Genomic DNA, 19662 nt, shown 5'->3' with positions numbered 1-19662 from the left:
ATGCTCTGATGCTTTTTTCTTATTACTTTCTTAATCGTTTGCATCCTTTTAGTTTCAGCACTTTTAAACTTATCCAAAAGTCAGTCATCCAAAGTCATCCTTTGTTTATGTTACTGAACGCACCCACACACACACACACACATGCAAATGTGCATATTCATTTTCATATAGTCCTGGTCCCTATAGTGGGCTCTGTCAGTCTGATTCAGCTCAGTGAGTCATACCCACAGGAATCTGGCAGCTGGCCCAGGCGAAACATATCCCCCAAACCTTTTTAATTATGGCTCGGTTGCTTTCAAAGACGAAGGCGGAGAGATGAATAAGTTTAAGTTGGCAAACGGGATATCTGATGAACTGTACGTCGGGATAACCTCTTAAATTCTGGGTTGACGTCGATGATCTTTATAAACTCATCCTGTCCACTTAATTAACTATTTGAAATTCTATTGGAGATCCCAGTGATTCAAAAATGTCCAGATGTACAATTTTTATTTTCTGAATATTCAATACAGCGTTGCACATTGAAATGGAGTTGTAGCATCCAACAAGCTTCACTGACACACATCAATGTATAAACAAATATTTAAATAAAATAGAGGGTGCTGGTTATAGTGCAGTACCTATGGTTATGTCCAAAACTAGCATGACATTTCAATCAGTGCAGAGAGAGAGAGAGAGAGATAGAGAGAGAGAGAAAGAGAGAGAGAGAGAGAGAGAGAGAGAGAGAGAGAGAGAGAGAGAGAGAGAGAGAGAGAGAGATGGTGTTTTCTTTCTCAAAAATAATGATTAAACGAGTAAAAGAAACTGGCTTGAAAAGTGCAGCTCAACAAGCGTGTTATGACCACGAGGAGGCGACAAGTGTTACATAACTGCAGCTGGTTTCACTTTGTTGTCCAATCGGTGCTGCTGTTGCTCCCGCTGACCACAAGGGGGCGACGGAGGGAGGAGCAAAGTCTTCTGTCATCACTGCACATCCGTATAATCGTGATCGATTTCAAAGTAAAAGCAGGGACATATCCGTTTCCGACAAAAACATTTTTGTTTTTACTTGCACTTAACTTGAGTACTTCTTTTCCTGCTACTTCATAATTCTAACTCTACTGCATTTCAAATATTGTACTTTTTATTCCATTTCATCTGTTGATAATTTTAATTGCTTTGCAGATTCAGATATATGATATAATGATATGAAATATAATCAACAAAGAAATGTATTATTATCAGTTAAGGTGTTGATCCTTGGGCAGGAGCAGTATCCAAAGTATTCAACATTACAATAATTATAATCAAGTTATAGACAATGGATGATTGAGTTTGTGGACCAACAGAATATCTGTTTTCTTTTTTTATGCCAAATTTACTTTATTCTATTGTAGTGTTCTCAGTTCTTAAACTATAGCTTAAGCTACCCCCAGTAGCTACAGTAATTACAATTATCTCCCGCTTTACCAGTTACAACATTAAAGGGATGTACTACACATTAATGCATCAGTAATTATAACCCAGTTATACATTATTCTGTATTGTGCCATTATGCATGATGTGTAACGTTTGTTGTTAATGATTACGTCAATGTACTTACAGTAAGTGTACACTGTAGTATTGCTACTTTTACTTTCAAAGTATCTGAACATGTCTTCCATTCTATAAAATAAGCATGAGGGTTTCAAATTGTATTTTATTTTGACAATTCACAACCGGAAGTATCTCTTCTTCGTCGCCTCTCAGTTAGTTTTGTAGTTGTGAGTAGTGACTGTTGTCACCAGCAGCATCTTCACCGTCCTCCCGCAGCACGACGCTGTATCCTGCCGTACGACAACACAATGGGGCTGTAATGTCAGCGACGGGCGAGCTCGGAGCATCTTCTCGAGAGTACTGAAGCGGTGTATGGATTTAATGATGATGAAAAAGAAGAAATTCAAGTTCAAGGTGGATTTTGAGCTGGACGAGCTCTCGTCGGTCCCCTTTGTCAACGGTGTCCTCTTTTGTAAAGTCAGGCTGTTGGACGGCGGCTTCTCCGAGGAGTCCTCTCGGTGAGGCTGTTTAATGTTAATACGGACATAACGACTCGCTTTCTTATGCTGGTGGCTTTCTTCTAGCCGATGAGCTTTAGCCCACTACTAGCTAACCAGCTAACATGCTACAGGACCAACAGTAGAAAGTATTGAGCTAACGTCAGTTGTAAGCCACCGTAACGGTGTTTTTGGTTGTTCAAATGCAACGTGACCTTCCAGACAAAGCTATTGACTGAGGCGGAATTGTGAAGCACACGATAGCATCGACTTGAGAAAACAAACCCTAGCATGTGTGACAATTAGTGCTCTGAAATATCCTTTAGTTAGTCGGCATTCTCTTCGTCTCTTCGTGGTCAAGGCGACGTCGGGTTACACTCCACAGGATAACTTCCTCCCCGGTTGTGGGATAGGTTATAAGGGGGCCAGCTGACAAGTCACACAGCCACAAAGCTAAATACGACTCCTCTGTCTGTTGCTGCTGCTAAATCAATAGTCAGTCATGATGTCTCGGGCTGTGTCTGGCCCCTGTTTGGTCATAAAGTTATCACTGAAGTAGGTGTCTGACTGTCTTACATCGTCAAACTGTTATTGATTATAGCTGAACAGGCAAATGCAAGGACAATGCACTGTGGTAAACCTCTAAAAGGCTCACATCATTTCTTGTGTGTGTGTGTGTGTATAAAACCCTTTACATTAATCACACTGTTGTCCTACAACAATAATGCCATGATAATGTCATTATTGCTGTCAAGTTGAGACAGGCAAAGGCTGTCATCTCTTCTGTAACCTGTTATGGATTTAAAAGTTCAATTAAAGTGCCCTTTATCGCTCTGCGCCTTATAGACTACACAGGGAAAAGCATTAAGGGCTGCTTATGGTGATCATTTTCATTATTGATTCATGTTGAATTATTCTCTGGAGTAAATTATCAGTACTGTCAAAAAAGCGTCAGAAAATGGTGAAAAAATGCCCATACAGCTTCCTAAAGCCCAAGTGATGTCTTTATATTACTTGTTTTTGTCCAACCAACAGTTTAAACCCATGGATATTTAATTATCTGTAAAAAAAAAAAAAAAGAAACGTTTGATTTATGTTTACACAGAAAAATGGTACGGCAAATAACAGACCATGAAAAAAGAAGTCACCCTATAGCCATTATTCAGGGTCACCCTGCGGTCCAAACCAATGTCATGATGATGCTTTCACTGCTATCAAGTTGAGACGAGCAAAAACACACCCTCTGTCTGTAACCTGTTTTGGGTTTTTGCTCATAAAGTGACTGGCTTTGAACATTGGACTGAGGGGGAATCATTGTTTAGTGAGTGAGGCTGTAGGATTAGATGGCTTCCCCCAGATTGTATTACAAGTCATCTTTTGCTAGTGTAGCTCTTGTTAAATGGATTGATAGAAAGGCCCAGTGTGTGTCGGACTTAGTAAATCAGACCTTCTAAGGTCATGACATTAAGGTCATTTTAATATAGCTACACATTTTTTTGTACATTTTGTCACATGTGAGCTGCCACTTCAGATTAATTCAATTGAAGAAACACTGTAAGGTTGTTCTTTAATATCACCACCCAGACAATGGGGTCCATATGGTTGATATTCTAATTAAACATTGTGTCCTGGCTCAAATATCTCAGTTATCAGCATTTGTAGTCAATAGTCTTGAGTGTCATTCAATTGCATTTGTCTGCAGCAGGTTTATTTTTAAGACCCCCTTACTGTTTCAATGTATCCTCTGGCGTGTCTTTTGAGTCATCCCAGCTGTGGGGAAGTGAGCACTGTTCTTTATGAGCCATTCTTTTCCTTAGCTGTGGCTTGTCATCCGTACTGCACCATTGTGTCTGCCCCAAATTAGTTTTCCTTGTTATAATTTTCCATTTTGGAAAGTATAACATTTTATGGACAAATTCAGACTTGATTGCTTCATCAAAGACATTGGAAAACCCTGCACCAAATTTATGACAAAAATCTTTGTTTTCTGTATGTTTTGACTTTTGAGTTCACGCTTGAAACCCGACCACACCTTCCTTTTTATAAGGAGAGCAGTTGTAGTTTAACGGGATATCTGACCCATGCATAGAGACGAGAGAGACAACCCCGGCATGTGCTTGGAGGATCCCGGCTAACCCACACTCACTAATAGGATTTTGCTGTGCCGAGAAGTGCTGGGAGTTAGAGTATATGCAATCAAGCCAGAATTCCCCAAAGCACTCCGTGTCCAGCTGGCCGGGACTTCCCACTCCGACTCTGGGAGTTCACTCTGAAATGTATCAACCCCGGGATGAAGTCAGCATTTGTACAACATTAGTCACGCATCTGCTGCTTTTTATTTATAGTAAAGCAGAGATTCAGTGCACGACTCTGGCCTGTATCATATAGTCAGTCAGTCTTAACTGTATTAACAGGGATCTGCAAACCCTGGTCATCTTCTTAAGTCATCAACACTTCTTGTGCTACATTTTCTGTTTGAATCCCTTGCAGTCATCTCTGTTTGTCCTTATTTAAGATGCAGACTGCTGCATGATGGTACTTTCTACTGTATTTGAGAGGAAAACCATCAGCTCTGCTCTTATTTGAATCAAGCAACGCTGATCTAAATGAATGGCATGTTGTCTTGACAGAAGGGATTTGGTTAGGTGAGTGGGAGAGAAGAGGCTGCCAGTGAAAGATAGGCCATCTGGGGTATCGTGATGCTGCCCACGCATGCACGCTCTTTTTTCTTTTTTCTTTCACAGAATCTCATCTCTCAAGAGAAGACCACACCTCACTCTCGTTTAACCTTTTACTTATTTGCAGGGGATGCGTGTGCTCGTGTTTCTATTTTACTCAAAGGCCAAAACAAGATTAACCTGCTGCCGTAACCTTTTGGATTCAGCAGTGGAATTAATCAATAGGTGAAAACAGGACTGTAATTAATTAGCTTCTTTATTCAGTGGCCAGAAAAATCTGAGGATAAGCACATGAATTTGTATTGGCAACATGAGTCCGTAGCCTTAAACTGGGATGAGATGTGAGGTTCGTTAATCCAATAGTTTTAATCCAATTGCTTGCAATTTCCTGATATTATTGCCAACGATACAATGCCTTTGTTTTGGTACCCTTACAAAACATTGTTTTCAATAATTTGCTTTTAAGAATATTCACATTTCTTTCCCAACCTTTCTTGCATCTTATAAAAGAAGCCAAAGTTCTCACATGATAAATATGGTGCTGAAGCAGCCGTACAAAAATTCAAATCTGACCTTTCAATTGCTAAAGATGGTCTAAGTTTAAATGATTTGTCTTCACAGAGAACCAGTGCAGGCCAACTGTGTCCGATGGAGGAAACGCTTCTCTTTTCCCTGCAAGATGAGTGCCAATGCAGGGACCGGAGTACTGGACCCTTGTGTGTGCCGTGTGTCTGTCAGAAAGGTAATGTAGGGGACCACTGACCTCCAGATTTCAGACTTAAGACATAGACGTACACAGTGTTGCAGATCTATAATATGATGCTTATGTGAGCATAGACGTTTCAGGTTAAAGAAAGGGTTTTGTGCACAAATAAATGCTATTGTTCTTGTCAGTGTGAGGTGGCAATAAAGAGATGAATTGCCGTATCTGCATTGAATTCCTTGTTGGTTACGTTACATTTTATGATGCAGAGGGAAACTTTCCCTTTCACTACTCATCCTTTCATTTAAATTTAAACGTGAGTGTGCTGCAATTCTTTAATCAGGTCTTTTAATAGGTCTTATCATTTTAAGGATATGAGGGATGAAAACCACAGTAAAAATTAGGAAATGGATATGCCCGAATGTTCCTTGCTGGTTAAATGCATCATGTGTTTCCAGAGTGTAGCTGCAAGCTATATATTGTGGCCTCTTGTTTTAGGACACAGAGCATTTCAAGTGCCCAGGAAAACTGTTGTTTTGCCTTCACTGGTGGCTCCCTTTACCATTATTTTGGTTTTGAACTTTAAAATGTCAAGCAGTTGCCTCTTGTTATCATTTGGACCCATTAGCAAATCGTACAGTGTTGATGTAATTTTACTGCTGATGGAAAGTGTATTATCATTCTAGGTTACCAAAACAGTATTAGTAAGTTATAGGTCTTAACATGTCAATAAATTGTACCTTGTAAGGACACATAACATTTATAGTACCAAGGATGGAGAGTCTCTCTTCACTTTGATTTTTACAGCCAAAATCCATCCGAATATTCTATAAATTTAAAAAATTGAACAAGGACATGCTGATCACTAATCTGTTTTAATGTAATCGTGCAGTTTACATGTTTACATGTAATTTAGATCTTTATGCTTGTATTTTCCAGGAGCTGAAAGGTGGGAAGGCTTATGCAAAGGTAATTGTTTACATTCTTGTTTCATCCAACTCCCGTCTCCTAACCCAACCTCCAGGTCACCTAGATTCACAGTCTTCAGCCATATTTATGGAGATAGTTTTTATTTTATCCTGTAGCAGACAGATGGCCTTCACTGCCTGTATGTTAGCTCATTATATCATGTGTTCTCACTTTCACTGTTTGCAAGTAATTAGTAAGAGTATGTGAAACCTCTTCTTTTGGAATATCAAGACTAGATAAAAGCCTTTCCCCCCTGAATATTGAAATCTCTCACGTCCTCACTGCTGTCCTTTTACATCCGCAGTGCTGAATGGGCAAAACATCAGCCCCCTGAGAGAAAACAAAGTTCACCCAGTGTCATTCTTTCTCTTTCAGCTTGGTTTTGCAGATTTGAATTTAGCAGAGTTTGCTGGCTCAGGGAATACCACTCGCAGATGTCTGCTTGAAGGCTACGATACCAAAAATACTCGCCAGGATAACTCTATTCTCAAGGTAACTTTGAAACTATGGTAACTCATCCACACCAGGCTCATTTGAATTCTTTAGGGGGAAACCTTGGTGTTTTGAATACAAGCCTTATGTTTTTCTCTTCTACGATGTAAGCAAAGAACATGTTTTTGCATAAACATATAGGATTGCTTTCAACAACATTGGTTGGGTTGGCAGGTAGTCAATGAGACTGTAGCCAGAAATGATTGTATATGACGTATTATCTGCTTTGTATAATGCGTACGGTTCCTAACTTGTGACAAAGTAAATGAACAAAAAGGGGGCAAAGCATTAGTTTAGTTAGTCAGTCTATGATGGTTAGTCTGCAGTTCTCCAGTAATTTGTGGCACAATTGTTGAAATTTATTTTCTTCCTTCAAACTAAGAATCCAAGCTAATGGAAACCTTGAATTCAAGGCAAACCTAAATCAATTAACAGATCTCTTTTTCTTTTCATAGGTCATCATCAGTACACAGCTCATGTCCGGGGATCCCTGTTTTAAAACGTAAGTTAAAGTCATAGTTTTCAACTTTATTATGGTGCAAAATCTGCTTTGGTCTGCAGTTCATAAACTGTATTAGGTCGGTCAGGGTTGGTGTCAGCTAGTTTTGGATTCTTAACCACACAAAATTTAATTTAAAAAACATTTAATTGAAGATGCTTCAGACTAAAGAAAGCTTGTGAATTAAACTATTCTCCACTCATGCCTGCGCTTCTATGAGTTTGCCAATATTTTGATATTTACAGTCTCCTTGAGTAACCATAACAATCCTGGATCATACTATTTTAAAATGGTGTCCTCTTTTTTTCTATCAACTCTCCCCACGTTTCCTGCCTGTGATTCCATTACCACTATCAAATAATTGCAAAAATAAAATAAATGTGAATCAAATGATACAGAATTAGCAAGCCTAAAGAATTATTGGCTAATCAGACATTCACATGTCAAAAGCTTGGTTTCATCCTGCAAGTGATAAACTGTAAGTTATCGTACTTCTATCGTATCTTCTGGTAGAAATATGATTTTCTGTGAATATGTCTCAGTACAGAGAGAGAAATGTAGCTTCACCCAAGGGCAAAAGATGACCTAAAAATTATTCAGTAGCCTGTAATTGTATGCCAAAAACCGCATCTTCTTTTATTGCATCCATTCTGAATGATAATCTTGTATGAGCAAACTTCATGATCTTTACCATGATCAATCTTAAAAGATAAAATGTGTTTGATTTTTCAGTTGGTGTTTGTAAGCACACATTCAAACTTGTCCACTACTCAGTTCAACGAGCGAATGAGGGAGAGAGAGCACAGCAATGGTTGAGCAAGCTATAGAGTGAATGAAGACACTGGTTGTGGGATTACACCCCCATCAGCCTCGAACACAGTGAAATCAGAAGAGAATAGAAAATACAGTCCCGGTAGACAACAACACGCACTTCTAGTGGGTCAGATACAGAGGGATTCATTTTGTATCGGCCTATACATTGTTTTAAGTAAATTCTTGCGTATTGTACATTATGTTTTATTCCTCCCTCACCCATTTCTTCCTGTTTGTGATTTCCATACCTTCCTTTGTATTTGTAAACAATTGACACATTGAAATGCAAGACAGGAAAACAGCCTTATTGTCTTTCCTGTGTCAGCAGGCCTCCCTCCACAGCCACGGTGATCGGGATCCAGGGTGATGGAGAGAGCCTGCTGGAGGAGAGGAGGGGAGGGGACTCACAGAAAGGCTGTTCTGGTGAGACAAATCATGCCACATTACACTCCTATGCCCTGCGTAGTCATCCCATTGGCTTTCATTTAACATTCAAACATTTACCTGAAAGAGCATACTTTAGCCGTCCCTTAGAGCACTGCAGGTATGCCATATGTTTCTAGGCCACTGAGGATTTTTTGATAATTGGAGGAAATAAGCTCTGTGGCTAATATCATTTTGTATGATTTTTTAGCGGGAATGCAATAGACATGAGTAAAAAGCTTACGTAAGACTATAAATAAAATACACTACGGTCGTGTGAGTGTCTGTTTAGCGAGGCTGTGAAAACGTTGGTGTAGAAACCACCTTTTTAAATTCACAACAGGGGTATCTCATCTGCTTGCCTTTTCTATATTAGCCCCTGCTAATAACTGGTGTAGATTTACATTGGAATGACATGACTCATCCTTATCCAACTAATTGACAAGGCTGAAACTGATTGTCAGGGCCATTAGATCCCATCCGCTTTGCATTATAGTCTCACTACGCATGAGTAAAACTGCTTAACATCACCTCGTGTCGCCTCATGGTAGTTCTAACCAACAACGATGGTGGTCATAATCCAAGTTTACTGGCCAGATCAGAGGAGGACATAATTAATTATAAGTAGTACTTTTGATACATTAATAAATTACATTTAATAAAGCATTGCTTTACACACTTGGCAGTTCACAGCAAGTAAACAAGTGAACGTACATTGCATAACCTTTGATTTATTTTTTACATATTCCACCCCTCGTGTCCCTACAGTAACAACGTTGAAGCCATGCCACTGCGTGCTGCTGCTTTACATTATTAAAAGTTCTACATGGTTTGTTTCGTGTGTGTGCACTCTACAGCATTACACTTCATATAACTGTGTGTATCTCCTATCCAGCACCATGAACATATTTCTCTTCCACCTGCCCCCTCCTGCAACATGTGTTGCCCCCCCTTGTTCTGTGTGTCTCTCCATGTGTGAACACATTGCAGTGTTGTTTCTCCTGGCAGATTCAGAATGTAGCGCAGCTCTTTCATGTATAATTTAAACTAGTTCTCTTTTAGATTAGCTACAATCTGCTCCAACCCTGTAGGCTCTTACATGGTTAAAAATAGGCACGTCTGTCCAGAGGGGTTCCGTGTGTTTGCATGTGCCCACCACGTGTGAAATTGTCTGCTAAAAATAATGCTCTTTCTCATCAGCATCGTCGTGTTTTGGCTGTGCATGTTTGTAGCGTGTGTGTTCCGTGTGTGGCTAGTATCCATTCAAATTATATTCCTGAATGATTATCCTCCAACACAAATTGGAGTGTGAAAAGTAATCTATTGAGATATTCTGTAAACTCTTGGATGCATAGCTCACTGGAACTACCAGCTTCCATAAGTCAGTCATAAATGACCTGCATCAGAGTTAGGATCAATAACTTTTGTTCATAATAAATAAATGCCATTTCCTTCATCTTTTGTACAAAGTAGTTTTTTAAATTTGTAATCATAAAGATGCATCATTTTTAACTAATTTTATCCAAAAATGGAAGAAACATCTAAAATATTGGGTGGGGGGGAACAGTAGCCAGGTTACTATAAACTCAGTTATGCATCTCAGGGTTAAAGGGCTGTGTTGCTTCCTTTTCCTGCAGATATTGAACTCTGACCTGTTCTGCTTTCTCTCAGCTCAGCGTTTGCCTACTTGGCATTTAAGTGGTGGTGCACATGTTCACGTTGCTGCACGTGATTTCAATCTTTTGACACTACGTACAGTTCTATCTCGGTTATCACTGTCATCCCTTAACTATTTTATTGTTTTTATTGTCATGGACAAAATATTATTAGTTATTGAATAATAATTCCTCTAAAGTGATTAGGTGAGCTACCGCTGTGTTCAGCTACTGCTGAAGTAACGGACAGTGTGTTGGAGGCAGAGGGGAGTTTCTGTTGTTGTAACTGTTGTCTGTTGGTAGGAATAAGCCACAGAAACAGGTAGTAGCAAAATCCAGGACAGAAACTAGGGTTGTGTCTGGTCTCAATCCAAACTTGTCTGGCTGACAACAGACATCTCGTTCATATGGAGGTGCTTTATACAGGATCTGGAACCGTCTGGTCATGTCTGTCTAATAGAGAACGGCATTTACAAAAGGAACATGTGGTGCTGTTTTTGCTGGGTTGCTGTTTTAATTTGAGTTGAGTACAATCAGCCAAACAGTTTTACTTCAGAAACACACTGAATTACTTTGCTAAGCTAGCCTTGGTTTCATTCACAAAAACTATACAGTATTATGTAATACGTTTGTTGTATTGCACTAAGAATGAACTATAGCTAGCATTAAATAAGTGCGCAGCTTGGGCCTCGACGCTTTGTGCTTGTTTGGCCCCAGTTTCTTTCTGACTGTATGAGGAGGCATAAGAAAAGCAAAACATGTAGCTTTGTTTATTGAAATTATGACAGTTAATTAGAAGAACTGACTCTTGTAGAGCTTTCAGGCAGTCATCATTCAATTTGTCTTCTGTTTTTTTGTTTGTTTGTTTCTGATGTAGCAGAAAGTCGAGAAGGGAAGTGTCCTGTTGTTTCTGATGAATTTGGGGGCTGCGGCCACTCCCGAACGTCTAGCTACGCCAGCCAACAGTCCAAACTTTCAGGTAAGGGCACCTACTTTTTAAAAAATTTCCACTTTTTTCAGATTTACTTTTGTTGACCTGACATGGATGGCAGGCAATGATACAGACCATTTTTTGCAGATGTAATATAGTGTTTGTAGCTTTCCAAGCAGGCTCGGTGAGTGACAGAATTTAAAATAGTTGTTACCAGCCTCAACTACGGGATGCATAAATATTTTGCTCTCCTATAATCATGTTTTACTGGAGAAAAACTTCAGTGAGAACAGAGAAAACCGTCTGACTAAAGAGGAGGGAAGTGATACAATCTTCCACTGACACTCCACCAGAGCAGTTCAAACCTGAGGTTCGCGTTTCGTATTACAGGCAGATCCCATGACTGTAATAAAAGATCAGAGGAATTAGAGAGATGCTCCGAGAGCAGCTCTAATGGCTTCCTAATTTTTAATTTAAAAATGCATTTCCTGCCTCATATTGTTGTGTGGTGAGTTTGTTCTTCAGCGACTGTGGTCAACCGATTCCCGGATGTGTATAATAATAAAAATAATAACTAGTAAATGCCTTTCCTGCAGAAAATACGTGTGACAGCTCAAATTAATTGTGAAGCACTGCTGAAAGCACAAGAAACTTGAGCGGAAATGTATTGCACTGCACTCCCGAAAAAAACTAAATTGTAAAACTAGCAGAGCAGAAATTTAAGTTGCATTACAAGAAGAAGCTGAGAGCTGAAATGAATCACTAGACCAGAGGTTCTCAAAGGTGGAAGTGGAAATTAATTATTTAATTCATTAGACAGAGAGTCGCATTTGGGTGGAATAAACATTTAAAACTGGTTGGCTATCGATTGACTTATAGTTTTAAAGGTTAATTCTAGCTAAACACTACTTTCTGTGAACTCATAGTTCTAAAGGTTTAAAGAGGACTGATGACTTAAAGTTTGGAGACTTTGTTCCACACAAATACTTCTTTCAGTCGAAACGCATTAATTAATTAACGTCTTTAAGCTCTAAGCTTCTTTAGGTAATGCAGTTCAGTTTTCAACACTGTCTATTTCAAAATTCAGATTCATTGCAATGCATTTGCAGTTTTTTCAATTGTCAGCATTCACATGCAGTTTCTGCAGGAAATGCATTTTCTATTTTATAAAACAAAACAAAGTGATAAATATGATTGAACTGCAAAGAGACTAATTAAATCAGACCAATAAAATACAAAAAATAAAAATACCCAGCAATATAAGATAAAAACAATAATGATAAAACGGTATGCTTTCATTCTGAAAAGGCTTTTTATTAAAAAAGATATGTTTTGAGAAGCCTCTGATGTCACCCCATAACGTAACTCCAAAACATTTCACAGTGAATATTGGACTTGCAATCAAAGAATCCAAAACATTTTTTATGGCTGCTACTGTATTATTATATAAAATCTTTGCACATCTCTCTCAGGATACAGCACAGGTCACTCCCGTTCCTCCAGCATGTCAGAGTTCAGCCACCGGAGAAACCATTCGGTGGGCAGTGCCTCAACGGGCATCGGCAGCATCCCAGAGCCCAGTGAAGACCGGGACCGAGAATCTAGACCCTGTCCTGCTCTACCTGAACACCCAGTCCCCACCGCCGTCCCCAGCAACCAAACTGGTACACCAGTACGGAGTGCCTCATCCTGTGAACGACTCAATAGGTGAGTCTCTGAAGATAAATCGTTAAGTAAAGAAGTGTAATCTATGAAAAGAACTGCCTGATAATAATCATTCTCATAGTCCTATTCAATAAAGAGGAAGCAGTCATAGCAATCTTTTTTTATTGTAGGTAATGTGTACAAAACAGAGTCGCAGTTCCTTTGAGGAAGTTAATAAAATTATAATTTTATCACACCTGAGAACATCACATTTCAGGAAGTAGCTGTCACGCAGTAGAAAGCAGCAGAAGAGTATCTGTTGTTTGATTTTGTAGTGTCAATAGGGGCTCTTAGTATTTATGAAAATATCAGTCATTATGTTTGTGGGAATCATAATTCAAGCAGAGTGGCCTCTCAAACTCAAGGGGATGGGGATGATTTTAAGTACTTTTATGGGTTAAGGTGCACTTTGTATTCAGCCAACCTCTTTTAAGCATGTAGTCACATAGTTATGACATAATTATTACCTCAGACACTGTAGCATGTTTTACGTTATCCAGATATCTATTTTTAGTTTGGGTAAATTCGCTTTTTTGCTTTCTTGCTGGGAGTTGGATGAGAACATTTTCCAATAGCAGCTTGATTCTCTACTGACACCTTGGAGTGACAAAAAGGCAGCCACATAAAACCACGTTGTCTTTACACTTCATCTCTTGTATGGATTACACAGATTAGATATGTCCCCATGGTGAGAATGAGTACAAAAAAAAGGCATAATTTCCAGTTGCTTAGATGGAATCATTTCACTGCTTGACCACATCCCTACTTAGCACTAAACGAAATGTAGATTCAGTATGAGATAACAGCATTTGCAGTTTGCAGTGGAAGCATTTAGTCGTCATCTAGACACTAAATGACTCGGGTATCCTCTCCTCAGACACCCTGTGAAGCAGGACTCCATCGAGTCTCAGCTAAAGAGAATGGACGACACGCGGGTGGATGCTGACGATGTTGTGGAAAAGATTCTCCAGAGTCAAGACTTTACACCCAGCCTGCTGGACTCCAGTGCTGAAGGTAGGCTATACACTCAGAGAAATAGTAAGGAGTCAATTGGATTCGCCACATATGAAGGTTTTAATTATTTTGGGTGTCAGTGTTGTGTATGTTCCCAGGTAGATTTTCCTCATCTTGTATCGCGTCTTTAGGGAAAGTCACAAAACATCACCATATTCTCCATCTCTGAAGCGGAAACGATAATTGATTACTTTATTTACAGGACATTAATCCTAAACTGATCAACTGATTGTGATGTAATGGTTTGTAAAAGTCATGTCAAGCTAAAACATTTACTGGTTCCAGCTTCTTCTTCTTCTTCTTTGGATTTCTACACTGTTGAAGAAGTTACCCTTCTGGGAATTTTTGACCCTTTTTATGAACAAAAAACTGTACCCAAGAATAGACATGGGCTGATCTAATCATCATTTTCATTATTGTTTTATCTACAGATAGTCTTGATTAATCTAGTAATTATTTTCTCTATAAAATCTGTTAAAATCATTTAAAAAAAATAATATTTCTATTATAACTATTTATAAGTTAAAGATAATTTTTCATGCAAAAAAAAAAAACACGATTTATCACGAAGAAGTTTGATAATGGTAGGTTTTGTGTGAGGCCGCTTTGTGAACTACAGCTCTTCGCTGCATCTCGAGGCGAATGATATACGTCAGTTTGAACCGAAAGAATGCCGAAAGCCGTACCTGCTGGAATGGGAACATTCAGGAACAAAACACACCGGCATCTTCGTTTGATCGGCACTGAATCGCTGTGAGAAAGGGTGATGACGTGACGTCACATACGCAACATGTAGTCTTTGTCATTGTGTTTTCTCTACAGCCTTAAACTGAACAATTGTACAATAAACGGTCAAACTCTTGACGTGAAAAATTGTAATTTAAATCCACAAACAACACATTTCTCATTCGGGCATATAACGACTGGGACCAGCAAATAATTATTTTATCTGCATTGAGATCCATAAATTTTTTACGATCTTAGAGGTCCCATGGGAGTCTAGCGGAAGGGGCGGGACTTCACCACTCTATTGGCAGATGTGGATTTTTACTTGCAAATGCACTCAACGCTTAATCAATCATCAAAATATTTACAGACAATTGTTTCAGCTATAATTAACCAAAACATGCCGTGTTTATCGATCAACCATTACTGTAGTAGCAGCTCTTGTCGAGAGTACAACTTTATGCATAATATTCACAGCTACTTTGCATAACGCAATAATGAACTTGACAGCATTGTGTTACTCCATGAGTCGGTCTGTGTACTTTGAGGAGTATGGTATTGTTTTTCTGTCCAAGGTCTCATCCAGCTCAAAGCTAGGAAAAGAAAGCTGCTGTCAATACATGATTATTTTTAGATTGCCTAGCAACTGGCTGCTCCTCATGACTGAATTATACAGGAGGATGTGGGGGCTTTCTGTACTGACCGAATGTTGCTACAAATCTGTCTCCTTCAGAGGAAGGCCTGCGTCTGTTTGTTGGCCCTGGGGGAAGCACAGCCCTTGGAAGCCATCACCTTCCCACCAGGTGAGCATGGGAAGTTCACTGAACTTAACTCAAATGATATGTGTTCCTCGTAGTAGATGGAGTGGGTGGAGGTAGTTGATCATGTGTTTTGGCCCTTTCAACTTTCACTGGATAGGAGTAGAGCAACTGCTGTGTAGGGGATTTATTTTACCGTTTCAGCTCTTATTGCCACATGGGGATATGGATGGCAATATCGGTCTGACGGTTAATCCACACTAAGCTTTAGACTGACACTTCAACTTCTAGTAGATGGATAGCCTTTCCTCACTCCTCGAGCACCACCACGAGGGTGACATTTTTAGCTTGAGTGGAACATCTAAACGACTATTGGACAGATTGCTCATAGAACATCATTTCAGTGATTCATTAATTCATTAATCTCATCTATTGCCAACTTCAATTTGTTTGGTACTTTGGTTTATGACTAAATAAAAACCTGCAAAAGGAATTAAATGTGTGTGAATTGTAACTAATAAAAAACGACTAAAACTAGGAACTATTTGTAAGACAAGTGGAGCTAGGTAAATAGGGATAACAGCTAAACTATTGAGCGGGCCATGACACTGATATGTCTATCAAACCGTGGTGACAGCCACTGCAGTTTACCTTAAGCACACTCCATGTAGGCTGGGTCAAGCTGCTAAATATCTGCTCTTCGTATGGGTGTTTCTGTAAATTTTAAGGCAGCGTAAATGTAAGTTAGGTCAGGGTTAGGGAATCATTTCATCTGCCATTAAATGGCACAGCCCAATACTCATTGCAGGGCCTAGTGGTCGAAACATAATGGAACACAAATAGTGGAGATCCTATAGGAATGCTGAACAAAAAAATTGGCTAATCTAACCATGTATGTTCTTTATTTAAATAATGACCAGGTGTGGTTCAGAAATGATTTAACACTAGAAAAAGAGGAAATGACTTATACAATGATGATGTCATTGACTTATACAATTTAAAGTAAGTTGTGTTGTGTGAGTCAGATGTACCATCGGGCTACTAAATGTGTCTCTTCTTGTTATCCCAGGGTTGGTGCTGGAGCGTATGAGCAGGTGGTGATAAAGCGTTAGACCTGCAGCCTCTCAGAGTTGGACTCCACACTGCTCGCATCAAAAATTGGAGGCAAGGCCGTATCAATTTTAGTCTGCATTCCTACAGCACACACACGTTACCTGATCAGCACTGTGTGTGACCTGATCGCTCAACAGTTGGCATTGCAACAGTGCCCTCCTGTGTTCATATCGCCTACATGACGCTGTAGCTCCCTGAAGAGAAACGAAACATTGGCCAGATTGTTCAACATCTTAACATGTATGTAACTGAATCTGTCCACTTCTCATTTTCAGGATGTAGATTATTATGTAGATTATGATTCATCACCTAGCATCCAAACCCAACTCAGTTTAAACAGAACTGGAAGAAGAGTATGAATCTCTATAATGAAGGACACCAGGGCAGGATGTGTGTGCTCATCATCAGAACAAACGGAAATCTACACTGAAGAGAAGTATGCAATGCGCTTTCAATACATTCCTTTAGTCTCTCAGTGTTTGCTTTGGACTTCCTTTTCAAACAGGATGTTCTATTTAATAGTTGCCTATAAGCTGCTAAAAAGCTGGAGCTGTTGGCCCTCTGTCAACCGTTACCGTGATTTGAAGTTGAGAATATTTTACTACAAAGACGAGGCGTCACACTTTAGCTATTTGATGAGTGAACGTGGCCTGCGTGTAAATGTGTGTGCTATGTGGCAAGACCACTTTTATCAGTAGTAACCGTTATCCTTTTATCTTGGATGAGTGAAGGGACGTGACTTGATCTCTTTTAAGGAATGCTACATTGGTACTTGCAAAGAGATCATGGGAGAACATGACAATTTGCTTAATTGTAATCCTAATAGGACCAAGTTGTTCTCATTTGTTTTTTGCAAAGCATTGTTTAGAAAATACCGCAGTAATATTCTGCCTTACACAGGAAAAATGCAGTTACAACATATTTGTTCAATCTAACTTTATGACATGAACTGACATCTTGGTAATCCAGTTTCTTCACCTGAACGTAACGGATCACAGCAACCTCCGTCTTTGCTTTTAACTGTAGTGAGGTTCGTGTGCTTTCGTAGGATTAAGCTGCCTTCAAATCGCAGATTCAAATGTTTTGAATTACAAATTATATTGATTTCACTTTAAATATATTACTAGATGTACAGACACCCAGATAAACAAATACTAATTCTAATAATCTAATGACTATAAATAATCAAAATAGTTTATTTTCATAAACAAACTAGTTTCAAAGGACAAGAAAGCTACAAGAACACATTTTGTTGGAACATTGTGTTTCAACTCAAATTCCAGATGCAGTGCAGTATCTCCTTTTTTCCCCTTCTTCTTTATGGCAGTTATTTGGGGGGGTAAAATAATAATCCTTAAATGTAAAAGTTAAGTTACCACTGTAGAGTAGTAAATGGCGAATATAAAAAGGGGTTTTGATTATAAATATAATATAGAAGGGCATATATCTAATGCTCAGTGTTTCAGCTATGTCTCTACTGTAAACCTATGCTTTGCAACTCAACTACATCTTTCTGAGCTGGCCTGTTGACCAGGAAGCTTACATCAGCGAACAAATGGAAGATCCTGTGACTCACAACAATTCATGTGTGACTGATGCAAATGTGTTTCAGTTAAGGAATGTACAGAGAAATAGTGAAGTTATCCACTGCCACGAAGAAAATGCATAACAGCACCTGTTTTTAAAAAGACCCTGTGTAATACTTACGTATACTGTGTGTGTGTGTGTGTGTGTGTGTGTGTGTGTGTGTGTGTGTGTGTGTGTGTGTGTGTGTGTGTGTGTGTGTGTGTGTGTGTGTGTGTGTGTGTGTGTGTGTGTGTGTGTGTGTGTGTGTGTGTGTGTCTCTCTCTCTATACCTCCAAACATTTTAACTGTAAGATTTTAGAACCGTCTTAAAACCAGTGTAATTGACCAACACAATCAATACATGAACGTCAAAAGGGAGATTAAGTGCACTATTAATTTAGTTTATTAGCAAATCAGCCAAATTAAACAACACACTGTTATTACCTGGGACCCTGCCAGACCTATGCATAATATTAGACACATTATAACTAGTGAAAACAGACTGTACAGTATCTGTAATCTTCTGTCTCCTGTCATAAGCCATAGTAGAGGTAGGATACTTCCTCTTCTAGATAAACTATACGTGTGTTATATCATTAACTGCACAAGTGTCATCAGTGTATGGTGTTTTAACTATACGTCACTGTTCCGTTTTCATGTCTGTACGCTCTGCATGATTCAGTCCATTTGTTATCTTGCAGAACTTCACACTTCTTGTTTTTCCTGAGTTGATATTGTGCCATCTTTTATCATCTGAGTATTACCACATTGCAAGAACAACTTTGCTTGCCTATTGAGCATGTAGGAAAAGCTTGTTCTCATTACTTCCATGTTAAAAGCAGATATCTGCACAGTGTATGATGTAACTGTAAATCAGTGTTCTCATATTGTGTTTTCATTTTGGCATGGCTTATATGTCCGATGTTGAAACATCACATCAAAGATATCAAAGTCTTTGTTTTTTAATCTATCATTGCTGATATTGTGCCATATTTTTGCTAAATATTTTATTGTTAAGAAAAACAATCTGTCACAACATAGTTAAGACAGTGTTCAGTGTATGATTTATGGTTACCAAATATCTTTTTTTTTTTCTTTTTCTTTAGGATAAAAATTCATGTTTTACCTGTGTGACACGGGTATGATTATCTTGGTACCAAACATGTTGTTACAAACATGGTTTCTTCTCTTCTGTGAAGCTGTTGTCTATATAAACCTGTAAAATGTATTCTCCTGTAAAGTTATGTTCTGCTCTGTTCTGACACTGTCCAGTGTTTCCTGTTAGAGACTTGTCCTTTCGACCAACATTTACTTCCTTAACAAGTGTTCTGGATGCTTCAAATGTGTACCTTGCACTGTTGAATAAAACTGTTGAAATCCTCGAGTATATTTTAGGTGGCACTTCAACTTTGGTATAATACACAAAAAACACTACGTGAACATGTTCTCACATTTAGAGTTTTATTGTAACATTTACATTTGGGCTGTCTAAATTGCTTTAGGAAAAACACTCCTATTTTAAAGGACAATGCATATTTACATTTAACAAAAAAGTTGCAGCCCAAACAAACCATCTAATAAATCAAAAAGCCAAAGTTTCCACAGT

The 19662-nt window shown here is 38.8% G+C and overlaps 1 protein-coding gene across 2 annotated transcripts; it reads left to right on the top strand.

The window, feature by feature from the left end:
• The first annotated feature begins 1764 nt into the window (after positions 1–1764).
• fam102bb (family with sequence similarity 102 member Bb) lies at positions 1765–19440 on the top strand. Of its 2 annotated transcripts, none has more exons than XM_084011833.1 (11): positions 1765–2033; positions 5312–5432; positions 6333–6362; positions 6738–6854; positions 7310–7356; positions 8495–8589; positions 11122–11223; positions 12648–12882; positions 13757–13893; positions 15353–15422; positions 16447–19440. In XM_084011833.1, the coding sequence occupies exons 1-11, from the start codon at positions 1888–1890 to the stop codon at positions 16487–16489; spliced, it is 1143 nt and encodes a 380-aa protein (XP_083867959.1). In that variant the 5' UTR covers positions 1765–1887; the 3' UTR covers positions 16490–19440. The 2 variants fall into 2 exon arrangements, with proteins under 2 accessions (XP_083867959.1, XP_083867960.1); XM_084011834.1 differs by having other exon boundaries at positions 1766–2033; positions 11125–11223.
• Positions 19441–19662: the final 222 nt, after the last annotated feature.

Source organism: Eutrigla gurnardus (assembly GCF_963514095.1).
Source record: "Eutrigla gurnardus genome assembly, chromosome: 6".
NCBI classification, from domain to species: domain Eukaryota; kingdom Metazoa; phylum Chordata; class Actinopteri; order Perciformes; family Triglidae; genus Eutrigla; species Eutrigla gurnardus.
The sequence above is the reverse complement of the archived record's forward strand: the minus strand, read 5'-3'. Positions and strand labels throughout refer to the sequence as shown.